Genomic DNA, 10,562 nt, shown 5'->3' on the forward strand with positions numbered 1-10,562 from the left:
AGGCGGTTGTACAACTGGTACCTCATGTGCAGGCTCCTCCGAAATAGTACCCTCCACATCTGCTTCATTATTCTCTTCTTCCACATCATCTAATCGTTGTCTTTTATCAGCGGCACGCTATCGAGGTGGTGGTGCTTCTAAGGAAGGTAGTTCATAACCAAGCACCCTATTTTTAGAAATCGCTGATAAAGGCTTCCGAACGACATCACTTCCAAACATAACAACTCCATATGTTCGGCATAAATCTGTGATTAAGGAGCCATGACCTAATCCTCCAGTAGTGGTTAACATACTAATATCCTTCATACTCTTCCTAATGACTCGGCCTACATCAATTTTCATTCCAGTCATAATGGCATATACCAACAACAACCTTTCCTTGTGATATCCGACATATGAGTAGTCGGCATTAGCCTTGCACTCACAAAGTGCACCCAAGCCCGCGCCACATGATTCAATTGATAGCGCCAAAGATATTTCAGAACACCACCAACAACGGTAAACCGGGCTCCCGGTATACTTAAAGTTTCAGCCACCTCGACCCAATTAATATCATCCCCATGAGCCCATTGATGATATTGATCCTCCTCTCGTTCATACGTTGGCATATCGTACAATCCAACAATAGTGTCTATACCAATTGGAACTTGGACACCTCGAACAAATACTTATGTATTCCTCATCTCCACATAATTTGCATAAAATTCTAACACCATTGAAAAGTTTGCATGACTGACATCCTCTGCAGCAAACATAGCCCAACCCCTTCTTTGAATTTCTCCCCTAAGTTCTTCATAAGTCGAGATTTCACATGGTGATTCAGTATACTCAAAACCCCGCTCACTTATGACCTTCCTCTTACGTATCCTTGAGTATCGCTCAAAAGCGGCCTTACTTACGAATTTCGTAACATCATATTCTGGGGGTGGTTCAGGTTCCTTAGAAGTAGATGGCCTAGAAGAAGATGGCCCATTGGTGTTCCTGGAAGATGCCCTAGAAGGATTTCGTTTAGGCCCCATAATATTCTACGATAAATTGGACAACACCTCCCCTATTTTTTCAATAATCCCCAAATTCCAAATGTCTTTTCAAATAAGGAAAACCAATTCACTACAATACTTCACTATCCCCACTATAATCTTTAATCAAACATTCCTTCACAATGCCTTCTATATAAAGAAATCACCAAAAAAATTTGAAGATTTGGAGAAACACTAACTTGCCAATGATAAATTCCTCTTGAACCCTTCAATTGCACCAAATAATCCTAAAAGCACCACTCCAATTGATAGAATTTGAAAATTAAGGGTTGAAGAATTTTTGGGAATTAGGGTTTTCAAAGTCAGAATAGGAAATGGGAAGGAGAAAGAAATAATTGGAGGAATTTATATGTGGATTGAAGATGTAAGAGGGAGATTGAGAAGAAATTTCTGGGTAAAAGAAAGGAATGTAAAGAGAAAAAGGAGAGAAATTTGTGTTGGAATCTTTTTCAAAATGAAGAAAATGACCAAAATGAAAGAGGGAAACCCCCTTTAAGGCTCGGATCCCATACGCATCGCGGCGCGCTCCTCCAAGCGCTGCGGCGCGCCCCATATTTTTTTTTCTGGGCAAGTTTGAGGCGCCGCGGCCCTTCCCATATGCGCCGCGGCGCTTGCTGCATCTCGAGCCACCTTCTCTGTTTTTCTTCAAGGGCCGCGGCTCTTGTTCCATGCGCCGCAGCCCTCTCTTCAAACTTCAAAAATTTTCATCCTTTTATTTTTTAATAGTTTTCACGATTTCCACGATTCTATTACATTCAAAAATACTAAAAACTAAAAAAAAAAATATATGTCCAACCACAACTAAAAAATAAAAACTAAAAATTGTTCATACTTTTTACAAATTAACTGAAATGAAAATTAAAAATAAACATAGGAATGCCTCCTAAGAGCTCTGTCGTTAACGTCATATAGCCGGACGCTGCTTTAGTTTCAGATCAAATCAGTTCCAACTCGACCACGGACCTGCATGTCTCCACCGGACCCTCCAAGTAATGCTTCAATCTCTGACCGTTCACCTTAAAATCTCCGATCTTCTCACTATGAACTTGTACTGCTCCATAAGGAAGTGAGACGACTACCGTGTACGGTCCTGACCATCGCGACTTCAATTTACCAGGAAAAAGTTTAAGCCTGGAATTAAAGAGCAAAACTTTATCCCCTGGTTGAAAATCCTTCCTTAATATTCTCTTATCATGAAAAGACTTCGACTTCTCCTTATATATCTTCGCATTCTCATAAGCTTCATTTCGAAATTCCTCGAGCTCATTTAACTCCATAAGCCTATTCTGCCCTGCCATGAAGAGATCAACATTTAACTTTTTTACAGCCCAATAAGCTCTATGCTCCAGTTCCACTGGTAGATGACAAGCCTTACCAAACACCAATTGATATGGTGACATACCAATCAGAGTTTTAAATGCCGTGCGATAAGCCCAAAGTGAATCATCGAGCTTCTTCGACCAATCCTTCCTCGAAGTATTTACTGTCTTTTCCAAGATACCTTTTATTTCCCTATTCGATACTTTAGCTTGGCCCTTTGCAATTGGGTGATAGAATAACGCCTTTCGATGATGAACACCATGGCGAGCACAAAGAGCAGTGAACCACTTATTGCAAAAATGACTTCCCCGATCACTAATAATATCTCTTGGAGTACCAAATCGAGTAAAGATATTTTTATGAAGGAATTTAATAACTTCCTTCCCATCACAAGTAGGAGTTGCTGCGGCTTCTACCCATTTAGAAACATAATCCACCGCAAGCAAAATATATTTGTTATTATACGATGATGGGAAAGGTCCCATAAAGTCTATCCCCCATACGTTAAATAGCTCAACTTCCAAAATAACAGTCATCAACTGTAATGACCCAACTACTCTAGACTTTTGGACCATTAACGAAAACTATACATACTAATCCTTAATAAACTTACAAGTAAAAATACCATAACTTTATTTAAGAAACTTGTAAAAATAAAAGTTAAACTTACATAAAATCTCAAGTAGGATATGTGATCCCATTATTTTAAAATCAAAACATGACATTATTAAAAAGAGATTTACATAATAAGATGCGGAAAAAAAATACATGTAAAAGCCATAAAAATAAAACTACATCCTCGAATCGAAATGCTCGGCTCTTGAATCCATTCCGCCTCAATACACATTCTCTAAGCTTCCAAGAACCTTCCCCGCCACTAAGACCTATTTTCCTGCACATATAAACAAAAAGGAATGAGCCTAATGCCCAGCAAGGAAAATCTAACATATAGCCATATACATAAGAATTCATAGTGCAACATAAAAACATATCATAACACATATAACACATACTATAATATAATGGCCATTATTACTTGGGGTCCCATAGACTAAACAAGTCATATGCCCATTAGATTAGTGGGGTCCTACTAGCTAAGCAGGTCATATGCCCATAATCTATTTGGGGCTTGTTAGTCATATGGGTCATATGCCCAAGCCTACAAACATACATATCATAACATAAAAACCATAAGATAACATATAGCACATAAATCCTATCCTATTTTCCTTACCAATATACCGGGATGATGAGAACAAAGTCGGGATTTTGGAACACTCCTAAAAACCATAATATAGAGGTGAGTATACTAAAGAAAAGAGATGGAAAGAATAAACTACACCATCGAAACGATACTTACCAATGAAAACCTTAAGTTCGAAGAACTTAGATGCCTAAGAATAGAAAAAGACTGAGTTAGGATTTGAGTAGAGAAGAACTATAAGAGTCAATACAGAAAGGAACTAGAATTAGGAATACCTTGAATGCTTCTATGACCGAACTATACCTCGAAACCGAAATACACTATAACCTTACTTCCCAAGTGTTTATTAAGCTTATAATGATTAAGCTTATAATTCCCAACCCAAGTGTTTACACTCTCACAATAACCTAGCAACTTGCAGCCTCTGAACTTAGCTTGATGAATGAATGAAAAATGCTTGGTGCTAGGTCCTATTTATAGAGTTCTAGGAATAAAAATCTTCTTTTTGGCTTTGAATAAAAAAATAAATTTAATTGAAAATATTTGAATATCCTTCAGCCAAAGGCTTAGGAATTGTTCAAATTTTTCAGAGAGATTTAAGGATTCAAAGCTTGATTTTAAAATAATAAAAACAAATAGAATCCTAACTTCTAACTCCCTAAATCTCGTAACTCTAAACTCCCCTTCAGTAAAATCAATATATCTGGAGTTGTAGAACTTCGATTTGGACTCTCTTTATACTGTTAGAAAGCTCATTAAATTATCTACAACTTTTAAGAAATAATATTTTTCGAAATTCCTAATATAACTGGGTCAAAAACAGGTCGGAAGTTATGGTACCCTAAAGTTACGAAAAATCTATTTACAACCTAATTCACAAATTAATAAAATTGTGACAATTATCATGCTCCTATCAGATTTTGGTGAAGACTAAGTCTTATATTTCTCTTATTTTATCATTAAAATAATAATTCCTTAATAATCATACATATGACAAGTGTTACTATCTTATTGGGTCTATCTAAATCTTATAATATAATAAATATCATCATGAATATCAGTCATATTAATCAAACCTTATGTTAAAATTAATATTCTTAAACTATAGGTTAAACTTAGAAAATCTACAAGTGTTACTATGAGTGTCCAATTAAATCCTGGTCTGAACCAAAATCCACAGTCATAAAGATAATACTACTACTATTACTAGCTATTACTATTACTACTACTACTACTACTACTACTACTACTACTACTACTACTACTACTACTACTACTACTACTACTACTACTACTACTACTACTACTACTACTACTACTACTACTACTATCTAACTAGCTAAGTAAATTCTGGGACTCTACATCAACATTTGATCTCTTCTTGATATGTTCCCAGTCCATTGACAACGGTCACAACTTTTGACAAAATCATTAGCATCCTTAAATAATGTAGGCCAGTAAAACCCACTTTGCAAAACCTTCGCAACTGTTCTTTTTCCACCACAATGAAAACTATGACAGTGAGTTAAGATTGACAACATCTCTTCTTCGGGCACACATCTTCAAATAACTTGATCTGGGCAATGCTTATACAGAATAGGCTCCTCCCAATAATAACGCTTCACCTCCGGATAAAATTTCTTTAATTGTTGCCTTGTCATCTCAGGGGGTATAACCTTAGCAGCCAAATAATTAACATAATCCGCAAACCATGGAACCTCCTTGCAAACATTCACTTCGAACAACTGCTCATCCGGAAAAGCATAATTAATCTGAACTTCTTTATTAAGAGAATTTTTCTCAACCTCTAAACAAGACAAATGATCAGCCACCAAATTCTCAGTACCTTTCTTATCCTTAATTTCCACATCAAATTCTTGTAATAACAAAATCCACCGAATAAGATGAGGCTTAGAGTCTTTCTTAGTCATAAGATACTTTATTGCCGAATGATCCGTATAGACAACCACCTTATTTCCGATTAAATATGGACGAAACTTATCGAAAGCATAAACTATGGCTAGAAGTTCTTTTTCTGTTGTTGCATAATTTAGTTGAGCATCATTTAAAGTTCGACTAGCATAGTATATAGTTCGAAATACCTTGTCCACTCGCTGCCCAAGAACCGCTCCAACCGCATAATCACTAGCATCACACATAAGCTCAAATGGAAGGTCCCAATTAGGTGTACACACTATCGGCGCTGAAATGAGCTTCTCCTTGAGAGTCTTGAAAGCAATCAAACACTCGTCATTAAAATCAAAAGGAACCCCATTCATCAACAAGGTAGACAGCGGCTTTGAGATCTTAGAGAAGTCTTTGATAAATCTCCGATAAAACCCCGCATGGCCCAAGAAACTCCTCACTCCCTTAACTGAAATTGGAGGTGGCAAATTCTCTATAGTAGAAATCTTGGCCCGATCCACTTCAATTCCTTTCTTAGAAATTTTATGCCCCAATACAATTCCTTCATTAACCATAAAGTGGCACTTTTCCCAATTAAGAACCAAATGCGACTCCTCACACCTTCTCAACATCATCTCCAAATTAGTCAAACACATGTCAAAAGAGGACCCATATACCGAAAAATCATCCATAAAAATTTCAATCCCCTTTTCAACCATGTCAGAGAATATTGCCATCATACACCATTGAAACGTGGTTGGTGCATTACATAACCCGAATGGCATCCTTCAAAAAGCAAAAGTCCCATAAGGACATGTAAACGTTGTGTTTTCTTGATCCTCCGGTGTAATTACGATATGGTGATAGCCGAAATACCCGTCTAGAAAACAATAGTAATTATGCCCTGCCAATCTATCCAACATTTGATCAATGAAAGGCAAAGGAAAATGATCTTTCCTCGTTGCCTTATTCAACTTCCGATAATCAATACATATCCTCCAACCCGTCACAGTCCTAGTTGGAATCAGTTCATTGCTTTCATTCTTTACCACCGTCATACCCCCTTTTTCGGTACTACTTGCACTGGACTTACCCAAGCACTATCAGAAATAGGGTAAATCACTCCAGCATCTAATCACTTCAAAATCTCTTTCCTCACCACTTCCTTCATTGTTGGATTAAGTCTTCTTTGAGCATCAATAGTCGGTTTCGCCTCATCTTCCATAAGAATTCTATGCATAACTGTCGATGGGCTAATTTCTCTTATATCAGCCAGAGTCCACCCTATAGCAGTTTTATGAGTTCGTAAAACCCTCAACAACTTCTCCTCCTCTACTTCCGAAAGAAATGATGAAACTATAACTGGAAGAGTCTCATTTTCCCCAAGATAAGCATAACGGAGATGGTCTGGTAAAACTTTCAATTCTAAAACAGGTGGCTTCAGAATCGATGGTAATGGTCTGCCTGGTCCCGCACCTAATTCTTCTAATTTCTTATGCTTCCATGGCTCAGCTGATTTTATCCACTTCAAATAACTCATCACTTCTTCATTTTCCTCACCATCTACATCATCAACTGTAAGACTTAATTCAAGAGGATCCTCACTTAATTTTTTTCTTTCTACTACTTCTTCGACCACATCAAGTGAGAAGCAACTATCACTTGCTTTAGGATAAGTCATAGCCTTAAACACGTTAAATACTACTTCCTCCCCTTGAACTCTCAGCTTCAACTCTCCCTTTTTCACATCTATCAATGCTTGCCCAGTTGCTAAAAATGGTCTCCCCAAAATAATAGGAACATTCTCATCCTCCTCCATATCAAGAACTATAAAATCAGCTGGAAAGATAAACTTATCCACCTTTACCAATACATCTTCTATAATACCATGTGGATGCTTCACAAATCTATCAGCCAGCTGTAATGTTACTGTAGTTGGCCTAGCTTCCCCTAAACCAAGCCTACGGAATACCGACAAAGGCATTAAATTAATACTCGCCCCCAAATCACAAAGTGCATGCTTACATTCAAACTCCCCAATAGTGCATGGAATGGTAAAACTCCCAGGATCTCGTAACTTTTGAGGAAGCTTTCTTTGAAAAATCGCACTACATTCTTCTGTTAATGCCACTGTTTTGTAATCACCCATCTTTCTCTTATTAGAGAGAATCTCCTTCATAAACTTTACATAGCTAGGCATCTATTCTAATGCTTCCGCGAATGGTATATTTATATGTAGTTTCTTGAACAACTCTAAAAACTTTGCAAACTGCTTATCCAAATTATGCTTGCGAAGTCTTTGTGGATATGGAACTCTAACATGATGCTCAATAATTACAGGTGGGGACTCCTCTTCTTCCTTAAGGTCTTCAGTAACATTTTTATCATCCAAATTCTTCTCTTCTTCTTCTGACTGACTCTTCTTTAGCCCTTCATATCTCGTTCCACTTCTCAAAGTAATAGCTTGGCACTGTTCTTTAGGATTAACTTCTGTAGTGCTAGGCAAATTTCCTTGAGCTCTATTAGTCATTAAAGTAGCCAATTGCCCTATTTGAGTCTCCAAACTTCTTATGGATGCCCTAGTTTCAGTCATGAATTGGTTAAGTACATCAGGTTGGGTTTCAGCTGGTTTCATTGGCATTTGGGGAAGTGGTCTATTTTGTGATTGATAATAGCCAGGTGGAGGATTTTGGTGTGCATATTGCTGTGGATAAGGTGGCCTATTTTGGGTAGGTTGATATGGTGGTTGAGGTGGAGGATAAGGTTGGAGAGTGTTTTGATTGTTAGACCAGGAAAAATTTGGATGGTTCTTCCAAGCTGGGTTGTAGGTCATAGAATAAGGATTATTAGGCTGTCTTTGGTAATTTCCTATTACTTGGACTTCTTCCATGGGCATGTTATTCATATCTATAGCAGGGCTTTGGTTTGGTTGATGGGTTGTACCACACACTTCACAAAGGTTTTGAACTTGCATAGCTTGAGATGGGAGTGTAGTCTTTTGTAATTGCTTCGTCAAGGCTGCTACTTGAGCGGTAAGCATGGATATAGCATCCAATTCCATCATTCCAGCAACTTTCTTTGATTGTCCCCTTTCAGTTGGCCATTGATAATTATTCATCGCCATCTCCTCTAATAGCTCATATGCCTCATTTGCACTTTTACTCATAAAGGCACCTCCCGCTGCGGCATCTATAATTGTTCTAGTCGTCCCATTCAACCCATTATAAAAATTATGTACCAACATCCACTTTTCTATTCCATGGTGTGGACACTTCCTTAACAACTCCTTAAAGCGCTCCCAAGAATCATACAGTGACTCTCCATCCAACTGATAAAAATTATTAATCTTTCCCCTTAACTTTGCAGCCTTCGCTGGAGGAAAGAACTTGGCATGAAATTTCTGAGCTAACTCCTCCCATGTAGTGATAGAATTCACTTGTTAGTATATCAGCCAACTTTTCGCCCTATCCCTCAGTGAAAATGGGAATAGCCTCAGTCTTATAGCATTATCATTCACCCCATTCATCTTGAACGTTGCACATAACTCCAGAAAATTAGCTATGTGTAAATTAGGGTCCTCCGTCGGCATACCTCTAAATTGAACAGTTGTTTAAACCATCTGAAGGATGGCTGACTTAATCTCAAACTTGTTGGCAGCAATGGTTGGAGGTCTAATGCATGAATGCACTCCTGTAACAGTAGGAAGTACATAATCTCTTAATGTTCGTGCTCCTTGCTCCCTTGGAACCTCAGCAACCCCGTGACCATTATTAGCACCATTTCCCAAATTGTCAGCCATGGTGAATTCCAATTTCCTTTTTATTTTACAGTTCTATCTGCACGTTCTTTGAATTTCCCGATCTATTGGTATAATCTGTTTTTGTCTATTGCTTTTCATATACCAACAAGTCCTGAAACACAAGAGAACCTTTATCCGAATAAATGTAAAAAAAATAATAAAAAAAAACAAATCAAATTAAAACAAAAATTAACTTATTGATATTAATAAAAATAGTCCCCGACAACGGCGCCAAAAACTTGATCGCCAAAAAGTAACACGCAAGTATACGCGGTCTAATCAAGTAATATATGATAGGTAAAGTGTCGATCCCACAAAGATTGCTATTAATTACCAATAATTAACCTCTAATTCTAATTGATTTAATTAATAATTTCAGATTTATAAATAAAATAAATATTACTAAAAATTAATAAAACTATTAAGCACTTAAAGAAACGCAGAGATGAAATTTGATTTAATTCAATATAAGTAAAAGTTAGGGATTTAGTTTCATCAACCATCCACTTATGATTTCTAACCAATTCTCAATATTTCTTAATTCTATTGTGGTAGCAGATTACAATTAGATATTATAGTCTTGTTAGGATCTATAATTCTCTACAATATACTATTTCCTACCTCTCTATGGTAAATCAATATATTGCAGGCTTTAAACACATAATCCCTAAACTACACAATTTATAGAAGTACTTTCATCTAATATAAAGTTGTGATTATTTACCTATAGCATAATTATCCTTCTCTTTTCAGAGTAGAGGTTAAAATCATATAAACATGTAAATGATGATCAAACATTCACAAGCATTAAGCATAAGATAAATAATCCACAGTAGAAGAAAGAAATTCAGGAAAATTTCATTAAGAAATCAAAAGTTTCAAGAAGAATCCACTAATACCCTAATAACAAGATTAGTTCATAGTAGACATAATGGAATCAATCAAATTAAATATAAACATAAACTCCAGAAAAGAGAATACAGAAGAAATTAAGAAATCAAACTCTAGGTCTTCAATGTTCTCCTCTGTCTCTAATGACTTCTCTACACCTCTAATAATGAATAGAATACCCTAATTAACTCTTAAAACGTATTTAAAAAGAACGCTAAAATATCTAACAATTCTGCCCCTTCTGCAGGCCACATACAGACACACGCGCCGCGACCCTAGCATTCAAGCGCCGCGGCATGCCTCTTTGGATATGCGCAGCCTCCTCTCTGTCTTCAGCAAGCACCGCGACCATTCCTACATGCGCCGCGGCCCTTCAAAACTCCAGAAAATGACCCTCTTTGCT

At 37.0% G+C, this 10,562-nt stretch overlaps 1 protein-coding gene and 1 non-coding gene across 2 annotated transcripts; one reads left to right on the forward strand and one right to left on the reverse strand.

Annotated features, from left to right (window-relative positions):
• Nucleotides 1-7,669: 7,669 nt before the first annotated feature.
• Nucleotides 7,670-8,593, reverse strand: LOC133832307 (altered inheritance of mitochondria protein 3-like). The gene is made up of 2 exons (XM_062262670.1): nt 8,078-8,593; nt 7,670-7,939 (listed from the first exon to the last, which is right to left on the reverse strand). Exons 1-2 carry the CDS (start codon nt 8,591-8,593, stop codon nt 7,670-7,672), a joined length of 786 nt encoding a protein of 261 aa, XP_062118654.1.
• Nucleotides 8,594-8,723: 130 nt separating this feature from the next.
• On the forward strand, nt 8,724-8,830 carry LOC133833248 (small nucleolar RNA R71). Its single transcript, XR_009892641.1, has one exon. It is a non-coding gene; the product is annotated as a small nucleolar RNA R71 (small nucleolar RNA).
• Nucleotides 8,831-10,562: the final 1,732 nt, after the last annotated feature.

The sequence above is a fragment of the Humulus lupulus genome, chromosome 4, assembly GCF_963169125.1.
Source record: "Humulus lupulus chromosome 4, drHumLupu1.1, whole genome shotgun sequence".
Classification (NCBI taxonomy): Eukaryota; Viridiplantae; Streptophyta; class Magnoliopsida; order Rosales; family Cannabaceae; genus Humulus; species Humulus lupulus.